The sequence below is a fragment of the Schistocerca gregaria genome, chromosome 3, assembly GCF_023897955.1.
Source record: "Schistocerca gregaria isolate iqSchGreg1 chromosome 3, iqSchGreg1.2, whole genome shotgun sequence".
In the NCBI taxonomy this organism is placed as follows: Eukaryota; Metazoa; Arthropoda; class Insecta; order Orthoptera; family Acrididae; genus Schistocerca; species Schistocerca gregaria.
Window position 1 is genome coordinate 754,597,798 of NC_064922.1, and position 25,565 is coordinate 754,623,362.

The following is a 25,565-nucleotide window of genomic DNA, read 5'->3' on the forward strand; positions in this document are numbered from 1 at the left end:
GCATTTGATAGTATTGTACATCCACTTGTGATGTGATCTACTGTTTCTATTTGTTGTTTGCAAAGTCTGCATTTATCTGATGTGGTATTGGGATCTTTAATAATATGCTTGCTGTAATATCTGGTGTTTATTGTTTGATCATGTAATGCAATCATGAATCCTTCCGTCTCACTGTATATACTGCCTTTTCTTAGCCATGTGTTGGACGCGTCTTCATCGATGTGTGGCTGTGTTGGATTATACGTGTGCTTGCCATGTAGTGTTTTCTTTTTCCAATTTACTTTCTTCGTATCTGTTGATGTTATGTGATCTAAAGGGTTGTAGAGGTGGTTATGAAATTGTAGTGGTGTAGCCGATGTATTTATATGAGTGATTGCTTTGTGTATTTTGCTAGTTTCTGCTCGTTCTATAAAGAATTTTCTTAAATTGTCTACCTAGCCATAATGTAGGTTTTTTATATTGATAAATCCCCTTCCCCCTTCCTTTCTGCTTAATGTGAATCTTTCTGTTGCTGAATGTATGTGATGTATTCTGTATTTGTGGCATTGTGATCGTGTAAGTGTATTGAGCACTTCTAGGTCTGTGTTACTCCATTTCACTACTCCAAATGAGAAGGTCAATATTGGTATAGCATAAGTATTTATAGCTTTTGTCTTGTTTCTTGCTGTCAATTCTGTTTTCAGTATTTTTGTTAGTCTTTGACTATATTTTTCCTTTAGTTCTTCTTTAATATTTGTATTATCTATTCCTATTTTTTGTCTGTATCCTAGATATTTATAGGCATCTGTTTCTTCCATCATTTCTATGGAGCCGTTGTGGTTATCCAATATGTAATCTTTTAGTTTAGTGTGTTTTCCCTTGAATATGCTATTTTTCTTACATTTGTCTGTTCCAAAAGCCATATTTATATCACTGCTGAATACTTCTGTTATCTTTAGTAATTGGTTGAGTTATTTATTTGTTGCTGCCAGTAGTTTTAGATCATCCATGTATAGCAAATGTGTGATTTTGTGTTGGTATCTTCCAGTAATATTGTATCCATAATTTGTATTATTTAGCATGTTGGATAGTGGGTTCAGAGCAAGGCAGAACCAGAAAGCACTTAATGAGTCTCCTTGGTATATTCCATGCTTAATCTGTATTGGCTGTGATGTGATATTAATTGAATTTGTTTGGATATTAAGTGTGGTTTTCCAATTTTTCATTACTATGTTTAGGAACTGTATCAATTTAGGATCTACTTTGTATATTTCCAGTATGTGTAGCAACCATGAGTGGGGTACACTATCAAAAACTTTTTTGTAATCAATGTATATTTAGTGTAGTGACCTTTGTTTAGTTTTAGCTCTGTATCTATCATCAGTTGCTCTTTACATCCACATGCTCCTTTGCAGCAGCCTTTTTGTTCTTCATTCATAATTTTGTTCTGTGTTGCATGTGTCATTAATTTCTGTGTAATGACTGAAGTTAATATTTTGTATATTGTTGGTAGGCATGTTATGGGATGATATTTTGCTGGGTTTGCTGTGTCAGCTTGATCTTTATGTTTCAGATAATTTATTCCATGTGTAAGTGTATCAGGGGATGTGTATGGGTCTGCAATGTAATTGTTAAATAATTTAGTTAGATGTGAATGTGTTGAGGTGAATTTCTTTAGCCAGAAATCTGCTATTTTATCTTTTCCAGGGGCTTTCCAATTGTGCGTAGAATTAATTGCTCGGGTGGCTTCATGCTGCAAAATTATCACTTCAGGCATTTGTGGTATTATCTTGTATGTGTTTCTGCTTGTATCCACCGTGCACGTCTATTATGTTGTACCGGGTTTGACCATATGTTGCTCCAAAGGTTTCCATGTCTGTTATGTTTGGTGGATTGTCTATTTTAATGTGTGTGTTATCTATTGTCTGGTGAAATTTCTTTTCATTTGTGTTGAATATTTGGTTTTGTTTCCTTCTATTTTCACTTTTTTTGTATCTTCTAAGTCGTTTGGCCAATGCTTGTAATTTCTGCTTCTTTTCATCTAATTTCTCTATCGCTTCTTGCTGTGAGATTTTGCCTAACATTTTTCGTTTTTTGTCTGATATTTCATTTCTTATAAATTGTGTTAGCTGTCCAATGTCTTTTCTCAGTTTTTCTTTTCTGATCTGTAGCCTGTGATGCCATGCTGGTTTTGTGGGTTTCGTCTGTGTGTTGGTTGGTTCTGATCTCTGCCTAGTGTGTATATTTAGTGTCGTGAGTGCTCCTACACAAACCAGTAGTTGTAACTCTTCCATAGTTGTGTTTTCATTTATTGTGTTGTTTATGACTGTGTTGATAGTTGTTATTGTTGTTTCAACTTGTGGGTTATTTGGTGGTCTATGCAAGAATGGTCTAATGTCTGTATTTGTGTCTTTGTAGTCTATATATGTCAACTGAAATTTTTCTTCTATATCTAACATGTGTGTCACTTTGTGTTCTATTTGTGCTTGTTCTGGTGGCTGTTTTAAGATTTCGTTTTCCTCTGATTGTTTAATTGATGAGTGTTGTTCTTTGTTTGTTTGCTCTGGGATGTTTGAGTCCATTACTGGATTTTCTTCTTCTTCTGATTGCATATTATTTTGTTCCAGTATTTGTTGTACTTGTTGTTTGATGTTTTCTAATCCTGACTGGGGTATCCTGTTATTTATTATTATTACACGGATCTGATCAGCTAGTTGTTGTTCTGTTAAAAATGTTAATCCTGGGTATCTGGTAATAAATGTTGTGTATACTTGTGATCTGTATCCAGTTGCGTTAGTTCCCAAGTTTGTTGCTTGGTAATAACAGAACATGAGGTGTCGGTTAACTTCATCTGGCCATCTCATCCTTTGCCTTTGTTTTCCTTCAAGAGTGGTTGCAGGAAGCATATCCTGCAAAACACCTCTATTTGGATGTAAATCATTTGCCGAGTGGCTAGCAGTGTCGTTACCATTGTGGACGGGCATAGGGTTCAAGCGTCGTCCCCGACCATGACAGCGCTTGTCCAAGGCTTCATTAGTTCTGTCCTGAACCAACTAATCACACTAAAAGGGGGTTTAGCCCTATTAGTGGTTTGCTCTTTTCGTCGCCTTTTACGACTGGCAGAACATACCGGAGGCCTATTCTTTTCCCGGGCCTCCACGGGGTTTATTATTATTATTATTATTATTATTATTATTATTATTATTATTATTATTATTACTATTACTATAGTTTAGTTTGTAACAAATAAAAGCTTTAAGAGTGCACTAAAGAATCTCAATATATATTTTCATTCATACAGAAAGAACATACAGAACACGGAGTAAAATGAGATAGTGATTCATTCTCTCTGCTCCTACAGTTTTCCTCTTGACGGTGAGCAACAATCTCTACCATATGAAACCATTCACGTATACGCAAGGGTTTCTTATGTTTTTCACTTAAGATACATAATGTTTGCACAACTGCATAGTATGACATGCTGCTAAAGGGTCAGAAGGCTAAAGTTTTGTCTTTCGTATGCATATGTTTTCTTTTCACTTGGCGTTCCATTTCATATGCCTGTACTAGATATTTTAACAGGTTTAGTTGCTTTTTCCTTTTGTCCTTCCTTGCACACTATAAAAATGTTTACTATAGACATTTCAAGCAGCCAGAAAAATAATTTTCGTCACAGGTGCAATGACTTTCTGACAATGCCACATCAGCTCTGCCCAAAACACCCATTCTTTTTATATATGTTGTGACTACTGTAGGTGTTTCACTTGTTACACGTCCACACCATTTCCTCTGCTACACCTGTTCCTGGATAACACTGCATCATGTGCTTAACATCAGTATCTGTAACTCATCCTGCCATGCTTGTATCTGTACTACCATATATACACTCCTGGAAATTGAAATAAGAACACTGTGAATTCATTGTCCCAGGAAGGGGAAAATTTATTGACACATTCCTGGGGTCAGATACGTCACATGATCACACTGACAGAACCACAGGCACATAGACACAGGCAATAGAGCATGCACAATGTCGGCACTAGTACAGTGTATATCCACCTTTCGCAGCAATGCAGGCTGCTATTCTCCCATGGAGACGATCGTAGAGATGCTGGATGTAGTCCTGTGGAACGGCTTGCCATGCCATTTCCACCTGGCACCTCAGTTGGACCAGCGTTCGTGCTGGACGTGCAGACCGCGTGAGACGACGCTTCATCCAGTCCCAAACATGCTCAATGGGACAGATCCAGAGATCTTGCTGGCCAGGGTAGTTGACTTACACCTTCTAGAGCACGTTGGGTGGCACGGGATACATGCAGACGTGCATTGTCCTGTTGGAACAGCAAGTTCCCTTGCCGGTCTAGGAATGGTAGAACGATGGGTTCGATGATGGTTTGGATGTACCGTGCACTATTCAGTGTCCCCTCGACGATCACCAGAGGTGTACGGCCAGTGTAGGAGATTGCTCCCCACACCATGATGCCGGGTGTTGGCCCTGTGTGCCTCGGTCGTATGCAGTCCTGATTGTGGTGCTCACCTGCACGGCGCCAAACACGCATACGACCATCATTGGCACCAAGGCAGAAGCGACTCTCATCGCTGAAGACGACACGTCTCCATTCGTCCATCCATTCACGCCTGTCGCGACACCACTGGAGGCGGGCTGCACGATGTTGGGGCATGAGCGGAAGACGGCCTAACGGTGTGCGGGACCATAGCCCAGCTTCATGGAGACGGTTGCGAATGGTCCTCGCCGATACCCCAGGAGCAACAGTGTCCCTAATTTGCTGGGAAGTGGTGGTGCGGTCCCCTACGGCACTGCGTAGGATCCTACGGTCTTGGCGTGCATCCGTGCGTCCCTGCGGTCCGGTCCCAGGTTGACGGGCACGTGCACCTTCCGCTGACCACTGGCGACAACATCGATGTACTGTGGAGACCTCACGCCCCACGTGTTGAGCAATTCGGCAGTACGTCCACCCGGCCTCCCGCATGCCCACTATACGCCCTCGCTCAAAGTCCGTCAACTGCACATACGGTTCACGTCCACGCTGTCGCGGCATGCTACCAGTGTTAAAGACTGAGAAGGAGCTCCGTATGCCACGGCAAACTGGCTGACACTGACGGCGGCGGTGCACAAATGCTGCGCAGCTAGCGCCATTCGACGGCCAACACCGCGGTTCCTGGTGTGTCCGCTGTGCCGTGCGTGTGATCATTGCTTGTACAGCCCTCTCGCAGTGTCCGGAGCAAGTATGGTGGGTCTGACACACCGGTGTCAATGTGTTCTTTTTTCCATTTCCAGGAGTGTATGTGAATAATCTATGCAGATGAATAACTCTTGCATCCCAATTTTAAGGAAAAATACTGGCTTTAATTTTTATTTTATTTGCAAAAAAATATTCTAACATAATGGTCCTATTCATCATCCCTAGCAAAAGAATCACTGTTGTCATCATCATCTTGCCATACATCGTTGTCCTTGGTTCTGTCCAGTGAGTTTATGATACCACATTTTTTGAAGGATTTGTTGACTAGTGGTTGTAGATTTTGATACCATGCACACTTCACCTAGTCACAAATCTAGAACGAATCTGGCCATTTGATTTTTACACTTCGTGCCAACTTGTGGTTTTCATCGGCTATCCATTGCACATGTTGCTGTTTAAATACAGCTTTGAATGGCTGATTTACACACTCATCTATTGGTTGCAGGTCAGAAGTTAGGCCTCCAGCAATAATGACCCAGCCAGTTTTCCTTGCACTTCCTCAGCTGTGTGTCCACGGAAGCTGTCCAGGAGCAATATGTTACTTAAATTCAGTAATGCACCAGGCCAATATTGCCAAACATGCATAATCCAGTCAACCACAAGATCATTGTCCATCCACCATTTCAGGTTCGCTCGCACTAATATGCCTTTCAGTGATGTTTTTGGAATAGCTTTCCTTTTTAAATATCATGTACGATGAAAGTTTTTGTCTATCGCCAGTTACACACACCACTCCACACCTTTGGTTCTCATTGTCACCAGTTCATGTCGCAATGGTGGATTCTCCTATCCTGTTCATGGTGTTGTCAACCATCATCTCAAAAAAGACTGGCATTTGCTCTTGTTACCAATTTGGGGTAATATATAGGAATGTCTGTGGTGGAAATTTGTCATGTAGCAATAAAAATGCATTACTTTTTGCTCGTAATTGCCTGGAAGCCATAGAGTACTTGTAGTTTTCTTTCAGAAGCCTAATCCATTTCGACTGAAAGATCTTAACCCTTTAACTGCTCTGGACGTGTTAACGTGCGTGCTTTGTACCTGTTCCTGTGTGCTCTGAAAGTGTTTACATGTAGACACCTTCAGAGTACCAGATAGAGGGACCGGTGGAGCACTTAAACATGTTCAGAGCACTCAGGGACAGGTACAAAGCACGTGTGTTAACACGTCCAGAGCAGTTAAAGGGTTAATAGCCAGTCCCTGCTAGCTTTGAAGCTCGTGATGCTTAGTTCTTTGGTTAAAGCCAATGCGATGAGTTGGCACATTTCACAAGTTATCATTTATCCATACCGTCACTTCTCGTCTACATAATCATAGGGTCTTTTTTTCAAGATCTGAATGCTTCACTTTCTGGCTCTGAAATGCCCGGTGATTACCATTCGTTTCTCGAAGCCGCTTTTTGTTTTTCCACCAGTACTGAATACAGCCCTCACTCACATGATGAGTGATAAGAACTTGCCGCCATACTTAGCAATTTTGTATGTGGTTAATACTTAAATTCTAACATGTTACTGATGCGTTACAGACTGAGGTCACAATAATGTTACACTACAACATGATCTATTGTTGGAGGCAGAGCTGTACTAACGTTATTAAAATCAGTCTGCATAACCAGTTTTTTTGCCCTGAAATTGGAGAAAAAATATGTGTGGATTATTCGCGTGTATAAGGTATATCATTTTCAAAGGTACCATGTGCATAATCTTATTTCGCTATTGTTTTATTTCTTTATTTCTGGTGTGCCAACCCTACTTCTTTGTACAGTTCCTATCAAGCAGATCCTTTCCTTTTGCCATTCATCTTCCAAAACGATATTCATGTAAAAACAATCTGTGCATGTATGGAAACATATGCCATAACAATTCTGCAACATTTCTTCAAACATGTGGTGTACAATTTGTGTCATGAATGGAAACTCTGGTTTTTGTGATTGAACATTTGGAAGATGATGTGTTGTATGAAAAGTACTGTGCTAATCATTTAAAGTGAGATCACAAGGCACTGTAATATCTTTCAACAGTTTTCTGTTTAAGTATAGCACAAAATTTTGTACTTTGGTCACATGACTGTCAGTATCTTATGGCGGGTTCACATACAATATTCAAAGGCTGTGTATGGTTCTAGGACATGAAAAGAGATTCAAATAAAACTGTGTAATCCAGTTAAAAATTTGAAAAGTACTATTTCACAATGGACTTTGGATTTATAGCCATTTTGAGAATCAGTGCCAGAAATGTATTCAGTTCCTTTATAATCACGTTTCGTCTGTCAATATACACATAGTATTTCTTTAATAAACAATCAGCAAACTTTTATGAAGCATATCAGTTGATTTGTTTTGTCATTTTCTGCAGAAATTGCCATAAAAGCAAATGTGAAAACTGCAATGGTGTTTTCTATTATGGGGTACTCATTAATGTGAGTGTTATTTCTTTGAACAGTAAATTTTGACGCAGTAATTATATTCTCACTGCCACACATTTTTTTCTAGCCACCTGTACCCTGTTAGTCATACTTTTCTTCATTGTTTTTACAACTCAAGTCATGGTTTACTATTATCACTTATTCCAATGTTAATTTCTTCACTCTGGATCACTTATTTATAAGTTCACTCACCACTTGCACTTTTTCTGTCATTATGGAGCCTGCCCTGATGGATGGGTGATCTGGTATTACTGATAACAGTGGTGAAAGAAAGGTCAGTAAGGTGACTCAACATCCCTGAGGTGCCCGTTCCATGTAACAAAGATTTTAGCTGCGTAAGTTACAGGGTAAACAGAATGGACCATATGACTGGAAAATCATGACCTGTTACTGGATGGGATGGTAGTAAGCTCCTATGGGACCAAACTGCTGAGGTCATCAGTCCCTAGGCTTACACACTACTTAATCTAACTTAAACTAACTTATGCTAATGACAACACCAATACCCATGCCCAAGGGAGGTCTCAAGCCACTAACAGGGGAAGCCGCACGAACCATGGCAAGGTGCCTCAGACAGCACGGCTACCCTTTGCAGCACTGGGTGGGATGTGTATGATCACAAAGGGTTAAAACACTGGAGTCACATTGAGGAGCAGTTCAGTTCAAATCTAGATAGTGATATTTTGTGATTTTTGAAAGTTATTTACAGTAGATGTTGGAATGGTTCCTTTGATAAAACAACAGCTGCTTCATTTAATGACATGTTGATCAAACGCTGAACTCCTAACCTCCCTTCTTTTTCTTTTGAAAGTTAAGGAATTAGGAAATTGGGCATGTCATTTACTTGTAGCCCTAGTAACAAATAGTTGTTAACAAAATTTATTTATGTAAAATACTTGCCTGTGGTATATGAAAAACAAGTGGATCTGGTCTTCCATCAAACTGGAAATGCATTGTTTGATTTATTCTTTCTGTCACTGATGCCAACCATTGAGTAAATGAGAAGCTTGTTGTTGTTTCATCAATATGATCTGTAACAAAACAAGAGCCCCAACAAAATCAACAAGTTCAAATTTGTCTTTCATGAGTAACTAGTTCTTCAAAGACATTATTCAGTCAGTTATTTTATCTCAGCATTTTATATCTTGTCCTGTACCCTGGGCTAAAGAGCATTTAGGACACAAAATACCAATTCATTAGATGACTCACCTGGTAATTCTGTGTGCCTTTCATGGGCATCAGTTTACCAAATGAGTTGTCTTAAAATAGCTCACAGCTTCTACCCGCCTGTTTTTCACATGCAGTTCCTAACCTCAAACTATTACACATTTCTGAGACTTTCTGAAACAAATTGTACCTGGGCACCAGTAAACCAGGCCTGTCACCAGTATACAAACAAGCAACAGTATAGCTAGTAATACTTTAGAAAGTCTGGCATATAGCTAAGTACAACTGAAGATGGCCTCACAATGGGAAAAAAAAGATGTATTCATCAAATCAAGGGCACCTATACAATAGTTTGTAGTGTGGCTGAGGGTGGGGGGAGGAAGGATGGGGGTGGGCAGGGCTAGACCTGTAGGTATGGAATATTTTTAATATTTTGGAAGATGAATGGCAACTTGTAAGTAGCCATAAAGCAGTTCCAGATCTGACCTTGTTCAAATTCTGTGTAATACAGACTTCTAAATAAAATTCTTGAAAGCAAAACACATGACTGTCCTAAGAGGCAGGGTGTGGGTGGCTTTGCCCCTGCACATCGATGCCCTGGCATCAGATCACTTCACAGTGTAATCGCATACACACACACACACACAAAATTAAGTTCGGCTTCAGAAGATGTGCAAAAGACATCCTAGGATGAAGGGCATTGAAGGTCATTAATGGTGGGGATGGGAAGGTGGTACAAAGTAGTATAAGAAAACAAGAAGAGAAACAGGAGGAAGGGCAAGAGAAGCAGGAGGTGGAGGAAAGATAAGTGATAGTTGGGGAAAAGAGAATTAATAAATAGGGAGATGAGAAATGGCAGAGGGGAAGAAGAGCAAGGATAGAGAGGAGCAAAGAAAAATCAGTGAGAAGCTGGGAAAGAAGGTCAATGGGAGAGATGAGCTGAATAAAACTGTGAGACAGGACAAAAAAGGTATGGGACACAGCAGGAGAAAAACAATGGGAGGGGGAACGGCACTATATCAGCATAGACACGGATTAGTGATCACTAGGGCCCGGATTTTAATTACCTAAAAAAACAGTGAAATATGCAAGCATTTATGACCTAAAACTTACATAAATATGACCTTAAAAAATAAGATATGACTTAATAGAAGTTTATTTAAAGCATTCTTGTTTGTTCATTTAATTTTTTATTCACCATAAAGTAATACAAAATTCACTTCTCAAAATATTATAAGTATAGTTCTTTCTTAGCATAGGGTTTGTGGCTAATTTGCACCTATTTTTTGAAAGTCTGAATGTTTTATTTTCTAAACACAAAGTACAGTAAAAAGATCTTCTATCAAAACAGTAAAACAATGTTTTTGTTTCTACATAGTATCTGCAAAGTTGCACTGGATCACAAGGTGCAATTTCAGGTTTTCCACCGTCAAAGATCTATGGTTGTCACTGAGGATACTTTTGTACCTGGAAAAGCTCCTCTCCAATTCACAAGACGTCACTGGAGCATATTTGAAGGCCGCCAGGTCACTGGAGTTCACCTTTGTTTCAATATCTTCAAATGTTGCGGCATTCCCTGAAAGACTGTCACTATTTTGCACAGTGTTAAATATCCAGGATTCTGTTGGAGAACACTTTGCAATTTGGTTTTCACTTTGTCAGCCACATGACCATGAGCTTAACCCAACTCACTCTGCAAATGTTGCACAATACTCAGAGCCTCACATAGCTGAGTGCCAACAGCTTCCAGTCATTTGATGGCTTTTGATATCACTGAAAAGTTGGTGTTGATGTATGCCAAGTTTCGAGACAATGTATCTTTTCACAATTTTGATAGCACTTGATTCATCGCTATCAAGCTCACAGAAGATTGTCTTTATTTGGGTGTAGTTGGTGCAGTAATACTCAGCAGCATTAAGCCAAGAACCCAATCGTGTAAGAACAGGTTTAGGTGGGAGAGGCGTTGAAGGTGCTTGTTTCTTATATTTCTGCACCCATAGTGGAGCCTTCACATAGATTTTCTTGCCACAGGAAATTAATTTGTCCATGTCAGGATAATTTGATCACACTTCTTTGACAACTCCGTGCAACGCATGTGCAAGGCAAGTGGCGTACATCATACTGGGGTAGAGAATCTGAAGCCCTTTGGCTGCTTTAGCCATATATGAAGCACCATCTGTTACAAGCAGCAAAATGCTGTCTCTTTTCACACCATCTGGCCACCGTAGCTTCAGAGAGTTGTCAAACAAAATGGCAATCATTGAATTGTTTACTCTATCAAGAGCTTCACACATTAGTAGGAACATATCTCCAGGGCCATCAACTTGCGGAACACCAACAACAAAATTTGCAATATATCACCCACTAATATCCGTAGTTTCATCTATCGATAGCCAGATCTTTTGCTTAGCAATAGTAATTCGTATTTTGTTGAGCACATCATTGTAGCTTACAGATAAATAGTTCTTTCTCAGTGTAGATTCATCTGGAACTGGATGTGTTGTGTACTTCTCCAAGAACCGTCTGAAGCGTGGATTCTTCAGCTTTTCCAATGGGGTGCTGCAGGACACCATCATCTCACACAAATCCTTGCAGAATGATTGCAAGGTTGACAATTGACCTGTATGTTCAGTTAACAGTGTTTGCCTGCTGTTATTTTCAGCACTTACTTTCACACAGCTGCTGTGTTTAGCAGTATTACAATGTTGTTGCACATTAAAGCGCTTTTCTGCACTAACTTTAATTTCACACACTTTACAAAATAATATTTTCCCATCAGTACTAAAGAACTTCTCTCCAAAGTCTCGAACATATTCTCGCAACTTCACGCTGTCGGAGCACTTTGCTTTAGACATGTTGAACAAGGCAAAGGCTGTATTCAAACAGGTTACTGGGAACACCTGTGCAACTGGCATGATTATTACGGCATAAGCCGCCTTTGTTGGCTCTGAGGGCGTATTGTCGACTCTGTGCAACAATGTTTTTTGTTTGCAAAATGACTGTTGTGGTACACCAATTTTCTGCTACAGTCCTGAGAAATAAAGCTGTGTACTAATTTACCTGTTTATCTTTCATAATAGCATGTTACATATTGTCTCGTGAGCAACATATTCATTTTCTTATTCATGTGTCCCATAGGATAAGAGAAAAACGGTATATGCATTTTTGGCAAAAGTTGACAGAAATCAGACCTATTATACTAAAAGTTAGGTGCTATATGACCTATTATTAAAATTTGTTGATATATGACTTTATATGCACAATCAAAATACATTTTATGACAGTAAAATGCCTAGATTTGCGTATAAATTGTTCTAAAATTCACCCTACAGTTCAGAAAAATCCGGGCCCTAGTGATCACGATACACCATAATGACAATGGTTGCTCAAGATAATAAATCCATTAAGATGGATAGTAGAGTATGTTTTACAGTGGAAAAAGTACTTTAGGAGTTGCTTGCATCCTGTTTAGAGAATGAATGGACATATGGACGTAATATAGTTCCCGTACAATGAACATAGAGGAATTAGGGACAAAGTTTAAACTGACTGTAATTTGGACTCTGGAGAAGTATGTGTCAAATAAGTGGATTAAAGATGGAAAAAACCCACCATGGTTCAGTCATAAAATTTAGAAAATGCTGAGGAAGCAGAGAATGTTACACTCTGAGTTTGAAAAGGAATGTGGAAATGTTAACAGGCAAACATTGCTAGAAATTTCTATGCCTATAAAAAGATCAAGGCACGAAGTATACAGCAACTTCCACTGTCATACTTTAGTGACAGATATTGCCAAGAACCCAAGAAAATATTTATCCTACATAAAATAACTGAGCGGGACCCAGGATTCTATCCCGTCTCTCATCAACCAGTTTGGTGTTACAATATAAGACAGCAAAAGGAAGGCTAAATTTCTAAATTTCGTGTTTAAGAAACCATTCACATAGAAGTACCATCCAAATACACTGTTGTTTGACCATCACATAAAGTCCTGTATGGAGGACATAACAACACATCTGGGATGTGATGCATCAACTAGTATGTATTTTGGTGTGTAGAATCCAAATATACCTTTCAAAATGTTCTAGGATGCACCATTTTTGAGTTTTTAAAGGTTTTTTCTTTTTGTATTTGGTATTTCACTTTTTGCTGTTCTTCTTTTTGATGTTTAATTGTTTGTTTTTGATTTGCACAGGAGAGCATAGTCCAAAGAAAACCAATCACTGATATGGTTTAGAACTCATATAAATTGTATTTTGATTTTCCTGTTGGTGATCAAGATAAAAATGTGGCACCCCATATTGCCTGCATAACCTGTACTACAACCTTAACCGAGTGGTTGGAAGATAAATGGTGAGCCATGCCATTCGCAACTCCGATGTTGTGGTGTGAGCCTAATGACCATCATTCAGACTGTTACTACTGTCTTACAGATATTTCAAGACATTCAAGCAAAACTAGACATAAAATAAACTATCCAAATGTATCTTCAGTGCATTTGTCTGTGCCCCACGATGAGGTGTTGCCTGTTCCTGTCTGTAACTTGAAAGCTATGGAACCAGACACCATGTCAAGTGAATCAGAAAGTATCGAACATACAGAAGAGTACTGCCCTCAATATTATGACACTTCACCTCAGCTCTTTAATAAAAAGGAATTGAACGATTTGGTTCACAATCTAGTAGCTCTAGGGACAAAACTTTCCTGTTTCAGATCAAGAGGTACTTCCTTCGCTCAGTATTTCGATATGCAGAATTCAATGTGTGTATGTAGAAATGTCAATGGTCTGATGATGCAGCTAGGTGTACAACATAATCCACAGGAGTGGTGACTATTTATTGACTCCAGTAAAACCAGCTTGACAGCAGTACTACAGCATAATGGCAATGCATTTCCATTGGTACCTTCGACTTATGCAGCAGACATGAAAGGAACTTATGAAACCATGGCTTTGCTGCTAGAGGCAATCAAATATAAGGATCATGAAAGGCAGCTTTGCTGTGATTTTAAAGCTGTTGCACTCCTTACAGGTTTACAGGATGGATTCATGAAATACTGCTGCTTTTTGTGCCTTTGGGATGGCCGTGACAACAAGAACCAGTATACGATCTAGTAATGGCCTATAAGGAAGTCATATGTTCCTGGAACCATAAATGTGAACAATACCCCATTGGTTGGGCACAATAAAATCATTTTCCTCCCCTTCACATCAAGTTGGGCCTTATCAAGAACTCTGTAAAAGCTCTGGATGAAGAAGATGAGGCTGTCAATCACTTAAAAGAAACGTTTCCCAAATTAAGTGGGGGAAAGAGGGTACATTTGTTGGACAACAAATAATAAAATTGCTGAAAGATCCAACCTTTGATATTAAACTGACAGATATCCAATTATCTGATTGGTCTTCTTTAAAAGCAACTGTGAGGGGGCTTTTTGGGTAACAGAAAAGATAAAAACTATGTTAGCACTGTGAATGATTTGTTGGACAACTATAAGAACATGGGATGCAGAACGTCACTTAAAATTCACTTATTACATTCTCACCTTGATTTCTTGCCAGAAAATTTGGGAGCCGTAAGCGATGAGCATAGTGAATGCTTTCACCAAGACATTCTTACCATGAAACACCGTTACCAAGGATTTTTCAAAAACCAAAGACAATTAAGGGTGAAAATAGCTAATGAACTTTTTTTTTTTGTGTGTGTGTGTGTGTGTGTGTGTGTGTGTGGCGGGGGGGGGGGGGGGGGGGGGGGGGTTAGGGCGCTCAACTACTAAGGTCATTAGCGGCCAGTCACAAATGTAAATGCTCATATAATCTGGTAAAACCCAGGGGAGGGGGAACACCAGAAAGTTCTTACAAAGACGCAGATAAAATAATTAAAAGAGTTAGATGTCTTTGGACAAGCCTGTCAAAGTAATAAAACGAAGAACACGAGCAGCTGCTCGGGCGTCATCAGCTAAAAGGTAGATGGCAGAGACAGGACAACATGAGATTGATTAAAATGGGGACATGACAATAAAACATGGCGCACTGTCAATGCGTGACCACAAGGGCACTGCAGGGTGGGGTAACTGGATAGCAGGTATCTTCTGAACTAATTTGGACCTTTTATTGGCATCATACCCATATATACATACAAAATAGTAGTGATTTCAAATGTTTTGAATGTGTATTTTTTGTTTGACTTAACTGTATCAATTTTTGATATTACCATTTTTTATTCTGTTGTGTATCTAGGAAATGTGATGTCATAGAGAAAAACTGATTTTACCAGTGTATTCAGCATCCCAAAATTAGGTAAATCCACCCATTTACAAACCAGATGCAGAAAAAAAGTTTAAAGTTGTTAACTAGTGTAATAGGCATCCTTGGCACACAGAATCAACTGAAAGAGTTGAAAACAAATAAGTTTCCGTATCCAGGTGGAGTCCCAATTCAGTTTTACAGAGAGTAATCTATAGCATTGGCCTCTTACTTAGCTTTCTTCCACTGTGAATCTCTCACTTAGCAAGAAGTTCCAAGTGACTGAAAAAATGTGCAGCTGACTCTATATATGAGAAGGGTAAAAGAATGGGTCCATAAAATTACTGATGAATATCCTAAACACAAGACTGCTGCACTAAATCTTCAGAATATTCTACATATGAATATAATAAACTTCCTTGAGACAGAAAAGATTCCGTCTACAAATTACTAGGATATAAAAGTATTGCTCATTAGAAACTGAGTTTGCCTTTTTCTCACATGATATCCGGTGAACCACAGATAATGGGAAACAGGCAGATTCCACAATCATATATTTACAGAAAGCTTTTCACATGGTGCCCTACAGTAGACAGTTAACAAAGATCCAAGAATACAGAATAGGTTTCCAGATATGTAAGTGGATCAAAGAGTTTTTAAGTGTACTTAGTTCTCAACAGCAAGTGTTCATCAGAGACAAGGGTACTGTCAGGATTGACACATAAGAGTGAACAGCAATTTGTGACTGTTTGCTGATGATGCTGTAATATATGGGAAAGTACCATTGTTGAGTGAACAGCAATTTGTGACTGTTTGCTGATGATGCTGTAATATATGGGAAAGTACCATTGTTAAGTGATTCTAGAATGACACAGGATGATTTAGACACAATTTCTATTTGGTAATGAATGACAGCTTGCTCTAAATGTAGAAAAACTTAAGCCAATGCAAATGAATTGCAGGAAAAAATCATGTAATGTCTGAATACACTATTAATGGTGTTGTGCTTGATACAGTCCCATTGATCAAATGTTCATGCACAATGTTGCAAACCAAATATGAAATGGAATGAGGATATAAGGATGGTAGGAGGGAAGGTGAATGGACAATTTTGGTTTATTAGGAGAATTTAAGGAAAGTGGAGCTCATCTATAAGGAGACCATATTTAGAACACTTGCATGATCCATTCATGGAATCTCCACTACTCAGAATTAAATGAAAATCGAAGCTATTTACAGGCATATTGTTGGATTTATTACCAACAGGTTCAGTCAACACATGAGTATTGTGGAGATGCTTTGTGAGCTCAAATGGGAATACCCAGAGATACTACTGAGAGAACTTGAGAGATGCAGAATTTGCGACTTACTGAAGGATGATTCAACTGCAGCAAGTGTACACTTCGTGTAAGGACTGCATAGACAAGACAGGAGAAACTGCAGCTCATATGGAGGCATATAGACACCTTCACTCTGTTTGCAAGCAGAACAGGAAAAGAAGTAACTAGTAGTGGTACAAGGTACCCTCTGCCATGCACCATAAGGTGGACAGTGTAGTATGTACTTAGATGTAGAAGTGGAATAGGGGAGAGGAATAAGAGCTCAGACAGAGCTCTACAGGGCATGTGACAGCATAGCTATGTTCACGAGGGACAGGGTAATAAGAGGAACAAACTAGGAAATCAGCTGGGAGAGAAGCAAGAAAAGACAAACAGCAACCAACGAGAAAGAGCAAAATTTGAGATAGTAAGTAAACCATGATGGGTAGTAGAACATTAAAGAAAATATGAAAAATATACAGAGAAATTTATAAATAAGTAAATGGAAAAGAAAAGGGATATGTACGAGATCAACACGAGAAAGAAGCGAATAGAAGAAGGAAAGGAAGACAGGGACACTGAAACAGGTAAAAAAGTGTAAAGGGGGTAGAACAGTTGGAGAACAGGTTCTGGTAGATATGATATACACTATGTGATCTGAAGCATTCAGAAACCTCCAAAAACATACATTTTTCATATTAGGTGCATTGTGCTGCCACCTACTGCCAGCTGCTCCATATCAGCAGGTGCAGTAGTCATTAGACATCGTGAGAGAGCAGAATGGGGGGCTCCGCAGAACTCATGGAATTCAAACGTGGTTAGGTGATTGGGTGTCACTTGTATCATACGTCTCTACATGAGATTTCCACACTCCTAAACATCCCTAGGTCCATTGTTTCCAATTTGATAGTGAAGTGGAAACTTGAAGGGGCTCGTACAGCACAAAAGTGTATAGGCCGACGTCGTCTGTTGACTGACAGAGACCGCCAACAGTTGAAGAGGTGTTATGTGTAATAGGCAGACATCTATCCATTCCATCACAAAGGAATTCCAAACTGCATCAGGATTCACTGCAAGTACTATGACAGTTAGGCGGGAGGAGAAAACTTGGATTTCACAGTCAACCGGCAGCTCATAATCCACCCATCACGCTGGTTAATGCCAAATAATGCCTCACCTGGTGTAAGGAGTATAAACATTGGGCAACTGAACAGGGGAAAAACATTGTGTGGAATAACAAATCATGGTATGCAGTGTGGCGATCCGATGGCAAGATGTGGGTACGGTAAATACCCGGTGAATGTCATCTGCCAGTGTATGTAGTGCCAATAGTAAAATTCGGAGGAGGTGGTGTTATGGTGTGGTCGTGTTTTTCATGGAGAGGGCTTGCACCCCTTGTTGTTTTGCATGGCACTATCACAGCACAGGCTTTCATTGATGTTTTAAGCACCTTCTTACTTCCCACTGTTAAAGAGTAATTTGGGGATGGTGATTGCATCTTTCAGCACAATCGAGCACGTGTTCATAATGCATGGCCTGAGGCGCAGTGGTTACACGACAATAACATCCTTGTAATGGACTGGCCTGCACAGAGTCCTGACCTGAGTCCTATAGAACACCTTTTCGATGTTTTGGAATGCCTACTTCGTGCCAGGCCTCATCGACCGACATCAATTCCTCTCCTCAGTGCAGCACTCCATGAAGAATGGGCTGCCATTGCCCAAGAAACCTTCCAGCACCTGACTGAACATATGCCTGTGAGAGTGGAAACTGTCATCTAGGCTAAGGGTGGGCCAACACCATATTGAATTCCAGCATTACCGATGAAGAGCGCCACAAACTTGTAAGTCATTTTCAGCCAGGTGTCTGGGTACTTTTGATAACATAGTGTAGATAATGGATATTATTATTATTATTATTATTATTGTTATTATTATTATTATTGTGTTTGGTGTCAACAGCATATCTTCAACAATCACAGCAAAAAAGTTAAAAATTGGCACTACGTGCATAGTGAAACGAGTGTATACAGTGAGCAGTGACTGGTGTTGAGAAAAGAGTGCATAGAGTTGCACTTGCTTTTTACAATTTGAAATAATGTATGCAGTGATTGGTGTTGATAAATGAATGAACAGTGAGTACAGCACTAGCTTTCTGCAACATGAAATAATGTGCATACTGTGACTGATGTTAATAAGGTAATGACTGGCATTGTACTAGCTTTATAAATTATTAAATAAATTATTTGCAAGAAACAAACATTAACTTACACTATAAAGAAAAGTATTGTACACTAGAGATGAACCAAATGCGGTTGCGAGTGTTAAACAGGCTATAGATGAAAATGAGGCATACGTACAGTCGTTTTGCCCTCACTCCATTTGCAAGTAGAACAGGAAAGGAAATGAATAGCAGTGTTATGCTCTGCCACGTACAGTACGTTGGCCTGTGGAGAACATATTTAGATGTAGAAATTGAACAGCGGAGGGCAACAAGGGCTTTGAGATCCCTTACAGTTTGTAGTGCTGTTGCCAACTTTCAACTGTGAAGTGCTAAAGGCTGCATGCACAAACCACAGCCATCTACAGAACTGTGACAACACTGAGGCATTGCCATACAGATGTTCACATTATGTTACTGATTGAGGTAGGCCTACTTCAGCTGTCAGGGATCAAGTTACGTCAGCTTAACTACAGCCTTGCATTAGGTAGAATGAAAGCTCTTATCTCATCTGAAAAACCTTATTTTGGTTGCACATGGTAAAGATAAATTACTTAAGGCAAATGCAGGGGTTGTTCCTACTATAAGGCCACAGTTGACTACTTGTATTGTCATATCAAACTATATCTGTAATTACCCACAGCAACTCAGCTATGTCTAACTTTCAACAACCTCTTTTCCCACACTTGTTATTTTCCCAATAACAATAAATCACTCTGCAAGGGCATGGCACACGGTTGAACATTACATCAGCTGCACACCTTCTTGGCTAATACCTCAGCTTGCTGTTTCCTCAGCCTCCATAATGACATGGGTCACAGTAGTATGACCCATTCCTCCCTTTTTTTCCTGGCAACAGGAAGGATTCCCGTAGATACTATCACTTTTTTTCCTTCCAAGCATATCTGCAGCAGTAGTTGCAGAGAACTAATATTATGAGAAGGATAGACTGATACCATATACCAGAGATGTTGATTTACAGACAGGCACAACAAAAAGACAGCTAAACAACCTTTTGGCCAGAAGGCCTTCTTCTGAATTAGACAACATACACATTCATGCAAGCACAAATCACACACATATGACCACTGCCCTGGTTTCTGAGGCCGGATTGCGAACTGCAGATGGCGAGAGAATAAGACAGAAGAGGGGGTGGGGGGGGGGGGTGGGGGTGGAAATAAAAATCTGCTAGAAAGGAGGACACACATGAAAAGTTTTTTTCTCATTTGCAGAATTTCATAAAAATTATGTGATAATAAGAAATAAATTTGGTCAGAAGAATCTATAAGAGTTTTTATGCAAACATTGAGAAGAAACAAATACACATTATAAAGGAAAGAAACTGGTGGTTTCCTCTCTTTGTTAAAGAAAAATTACACATATGGCACACAATCAATGTTGATTTCTCTAACTTTTGGTTTCCCTGTCTACTACCTTTGTTCCCCACAGATGACTACCTCACTTAACTGGGCCTGACCTACAAGACATCTCTCAACTATTTAATGATGTAATCATGAGGCCCACAGCAACATAATTAACAGACACAATCTAGAACACGTGGAATTACACACTTCTTCAGCTGTCTGCGAACCTCTCTTCTGACCTTTTAGTTGCTTAAAAGAAGTTTTATAAGCTGCCTGACATTCTATTTCTGTTACCTATCAAATCTATAATATCTACAATATTAGCGAAAGGATAACACGTTAATCACCATAATGATTACACAATGAGTTGCTGAAAATTTAGCTTTTGGTCAATGTCTTCTCCAAAGAAAACACAAACTTCACACAAGCAGGGACATCTCTCGCACACATGACTGCTACCTCTGGTAACTCCAACTATAATGCAACTGTCAAGTTGAACAAAAGTAGCAGTTTGAAATGGAACATGGAAGGTAGAGGTATAGCAGGGATAAGGATGGGTGGAGAGAAGAACATTGTCTGACGGAACATGGAGGAATTAGATGGCAGCAAGAGAAGACTGTCAGGGACAGCATTAGAAGACTATGATGCAGTGAGGTGGAGGGCAAGAGGAAGGAGAGGGGTGTAGAAAGATGAGTCGATGCATTGGCAGTGATTGGCACACAATGAGAGTGACGGGGATGTGAACAGGGAGGAGGTGCTAGAACAAAAGGGCCAGAAACTGTTGGGTGGAGGGTGTGGGGACAATAGGTCACACCATAGGCTGAGGCCAGTATAATTTTGAGAGCAGAGAATGTGTTTAAAGACAATTTCTACCTGCGCAGTTCAGAAAAACTGGTGGTGGAGGAGAGGATTGAGATGACCAATGTTGTGAAGCATCCATTGAAATCTAGTAGGTTATGTTCAGCTGCATGTTGTGACACAGGATGGTCTACTTAGTTCTTGGACACAGTTTGGCACTGGCTGTTCATCCTGGTGAGCAGCTGGTTGGTAGTCATAACAATACAAAAAGCTGTGCAATGATTGCAGTAGTGCTGGTATATGATGTGGCTGCTTTCACAGGTGGCCCAGTCTCTGATGAGGTAGGATATGCCTGAAACAGGACTGGAATTGGAAGTGGTGGGTGGGAGGATTGTGCAGGTTGTGAACCTGGGTCTTCCACAGTGATATGACCCTTGGGCAAGGGGTTGGAATTGGGAGTAGCGTAGGGATGGAATAGGGTGTTGTGGAGGTTGAGTTGGCTATGGTACACCACTTTAGGAGGGGTGGGAAGGATTTCGGGTAGGATGTTCCCCACTTTAGGGCATGATAATAAACGATCCCTGATGGAGGATTTGGTTCAGCTGTTTCGATAAAGAGTGGTATTGGATGACAAAGGGGACACTCCATTGCAGCTGGCTCTTATGGTTTGTGGGAGGATTATTGGTGTGTAATGACATGTCACTGGTATTCTATTTGCAGAACTACATCTTGGGGGATACCACCTGGTTATACCTTCAGCGTGCTGGACAATGGAGTTCTTGTCAGTGAAGATAAGCCATCCCCTAGTGGCCAGGCTATAAGGGAGCCTGGTGTGAAAGGTATGAAAACTATCAAAATGCAGGTACTGTTGGCGGTTGGTGGATTTAATGTGGACAGAGTTGTGGATGGAGCCACCGGAGATGAGGAGGCCAATGTCCAGAAAGGTGGCATGCTGGGTTGAGGAGGATTAGGTGTAGTGGGTAGGAGAGAAGGTGTTGATGTTGTGAAGGAATCGGAATAGGGTGTCTTGGCCCTGAGTCCACATCATAAAGATATCACAAATGAATCTGAACAAGACCAAGAGTTTGGGGGGTTTGGGGAGGCTAGGAGGCTCTCCTCTTGATCACCCATAAACAGGTAGGAGTAGGAGGCTGCCATGCAAATGTTCATGGCTGTGCCGTGGATTTCTTTGCATACCTTCCCTTTAAAGGGGAAGTAGCTGTCTGTTAGGATAAAGTTAGTAAGATGTATGAGGAATGAGGTAGTGGATCTGGAGTCTGAAGGATGTTGGGAAAGGTAGTGTTCAGTAGTGGCAAGACCAAGAGCATGAAGGATGATGGTGTATAGGGAAGTGACAACAACAATGATGAGTAGGGAAAGAGATGGTAAAGATCTGGAAATGATGTAGAGTAGGTGAATTAAGTGAATGGTATCTTTGGCACTGGAGACTAGATTCCGGGCAATTAATTGGGCTGAAATTCTTCCAGTGTGGGCCCTATAACCAGCTACAACGGGATGAGCAGGATTGTTGGGCTCCTGCAGTTTGGGGAGCATGTAGAAGGTGAGTGTGCTGGGTGTCATTAGGGTTGAAGAGGGAAATGGATTTGTGGAGTGGTTCTGGGAAGGGCCTAAGGCTTTAAGCAGGGACTCGAGGTTATGCTGGATATCGGAGATGAGGATTACTCTGGCATAGTTGAAAGTGGAGGTGTCAGATAATAGGAAGAGGCCTTCCGCCACATAGTCGTCATTAATAACAACCTGTAAAAGCAGCTGTGTTCTATATCAGCTCTGCTGTAATCATTTCACAGATTTTTATATTGGTATGACTACCAACCAGCTGTCTGCCAGGATGAATGGACACTGCCAGACTGTGGCCAAGAACAAAGTAGGCCACCCTGTGGCACAACATGCAGCTGAACATAACAGGCTTGATTTCAGTGGCTGCCCAGGACATATGGATCTGAACTGTGCTAACAGGAGTTATCCTTACAACACATTATAATTTCTTGAAATCATCCTGGCCTCAACCTACAATAATCTACTGTCTCCACACGCTCCACCCAACAGTTTCAACCACCCAGTGCTCTATCACCTCTTCCCTATCCACTTACCATCACCTACATTGCGTGCCACTCTCTGGCAATATATCTGCCTGTCTTTTCCCCTTACCTGCTCCCCTCCTTTCCTGCACGTACATCCCTTCCCCCTCCCCCTCTCTCCCTTAACTTCTCTCCCCCACTGCCTGCAGACGCTGTGCGTGACAGTTTTAATCTGCCGCCATCTAGTCTCTGCATGCTCTGCCTGATAGTGCTCTCCTCTGCCCCCACCTGTACCCCGATCTCTCTCTCTCCTCCTTGCCCTTCCCCTTCCCCGACCCATTCTGAATTGCTTCACTGAACAAGACAGATGCATTCTGATCAGAGCTGCTGGAAATAGCAGTCAGGTGTGCATAATGTGTGAATGTGTGTTTTTCTTTTCTAAAGAAGGTTTTGGCTGGAACATAGATGTTTAACGGTCTTTTTGTTGTGCTTGCCAGCAACTCAACATGTCATCTTTAGGGTGAGTAGTGATCTATACTTTTCCTAATACTGTTGATATTTCAACCTGGACTGACTTCCCATTGTTTAAATTCATGTTATCTCCACCTTGTATATATTTATGATGTTCAGAGGGCAACTCAAGACTTCACTTACATATGGCCTCACGTACTTGGACATTATTTTCATTTGGAGTGGAACTGCACAGAAACTCAATAAATCATTGATAAATAATTATGCAATATAGCTGAATGTCCAACAAAAAGTTGAAATAATAAAAAAATCTGTGAAATTGGGATGGTTAACAACAATCTGTGTACAAAGGCATGTACTGGAGATCCTGCCACTGTAATGTTGAGAAGCACAATTCGCTTATTTCAATTAAACAGAGAATTTCCTTGGATAAAAGATAAGATTATCATCTGCATCAAATTATTAATATGTAATATAAATGGATAGAAAGAAAAATCTTCTCTCAAAGTGGTAACACAAGAAAACACATATAAAAGTTAAGGAAATGTGCAAGCTTTCAGAGTAAATAGCTCCTTCACGTGGCAAAAGTATTAAAGGGGAACGAAGAGAGATGAGGGAAAAGAACTATCAAGTTCTAGGAAAAGGGGAGAGTTACGGAAAAATCACCCAGAACTTTTCCATAACACTCACAATTTCCTAAACCTCAACAATACTTCTCCTTCATCCCTCTTCCTTTCCCTTTAATCCTTCTGCTAGACGAAGAAGCCACTGGCTCCAAAAGCTTGGACATTTCCTTAACTTTTATATGTGCCTTCTCCTGTTGTCTCTGGTGAATATATCTTCTATCCGTCCAATTTTATTATAGTCCCCAAAAAATTATTATTTTTGCTTGATTATTAATTTAAATAGCTGGAAATATGAAACAGGAACATAAGATAATGAGCCACAATTACAAAAGAGGCTCATGAGTCTACTCCCTCACCGTATCATTCACAACAGTGTTTGTAACGAAGCAAGCTGGGATCTTTTTGCTTCCTCTCTTGTTTTGCCATCTCCCTCCTTAAATTCATTTTATTTTTATTTTTCCCTAATTACCATTAAAATGCCTGTGTATAATAAGCATTTTCATAAAATAGAAAGGTTGACCCTCAGTCTTAAGAAATATACCATCAGATATAATTTTGTGCTTAGTTTTATTTATGTAATTAGTTTCCTAATTTATTTTGACTATTCTTAGTGGATAGCTTTTGTTATAGGGTGAAGATCAGTAATTGTTTCATGCCTTAGATTCTTTTGTTGATTTATAAATAAATATAAATTGTGTATTAATTATAAACATTTGGAATAAGACCCACTAGCAATATTTACATGTTTATTTGGCTCTATTCAAAAACATATTAGCAAAGTCAGCCCTTAATTAATTCCAAAATAATTACTGAATTTGTCAAAAATATTGTTTGTATAACTAGATGTGTTAATTTCATCATTTAAACAAATAATTCAGCCTAACCTTTTTGGTAGAAGTAACTGTTTAAAAGAAGGAATTTTTCTATATATTCAGTTAATTGAATGAGTTATGTTTTAATTGTAATTTCTGTAACTCAAATATCAAACAATGTATAGTTTCAGTGCCTATTATTGTGAGGATATATAAAGGCCTGATTTTTTATCCCAAGACAGTCAGACCAAGGCCGATTTTCAGATGAGAAACCAGTATTGATTAGGTCAACAACAATGCATCAACTTGACCTTCAAATAAGAGGAACATAAATAGACCACGTGTTAAAATAATCACAGAGTGTGTTCAATAGTGTCACATGTACCGTATTATTCTGCAAGAACTGCATGGTTAGGTTTTTACTGTTCATACATGTTCAATGGTAAACTATTGCAGCAGTATGCTGATGTTTGCCCGCAAACTGTTAATGAGGCTTATAAAAAGTTAACCAATAGTGAACTGGCCATATTAACTGTGTAATATTGGAGGGTTGTGAACAGTGAAAGTAAAGAACTGTCAAATGCAACTGTGCAGCTGATGGTTACGTCATTTACAGTAGTCAGTGTTAAACTTCCACCCCCACCCCCCATTTTTCAGCCAGTATATCGACGAACGCAGTACGTCGACACCGAGGGCTATCAACAAAGAAATAAAGCATGCAAACATCACGTCTTCAGTAAAACTTCTAAAGATAATGTCAAAGAAATATGACAAGTGTAGAAGGAGTATCTTAATTATGAGAAAAGTGGATAATTAATTGAAAGACTATTTTAAAAAATGT

The 25,565-nt window shown here is 39.8% G+C and overlaps 1 protein-coding gene across 4 annotated transcripts in view; it reads right to left on the reverse strand.

Moving 5' to 3' along the window:
* Positions 1–25,565, reverse strand: part of LOC126353929 (uncharacterized protein C2orf42 homolog) — a 250,331-nt gene that overhangs the window by 28,557 nt on the left and 196,209 nt on the right. For all 4 annotated transcript variants that reach the window (XM_050003187.1, XM_050003188.1, XM_050003190.1 and 1 more), the window contains one exon: positions 8,568–8,698. In XM_050003187.1, the coding sequence (XP_049859144.1) occupies positions 8,568–8,698 (131 nt within the window). The remainder of the gene's footprint in view (positions 1–8,567; positions 8,699–25,565) is intronic.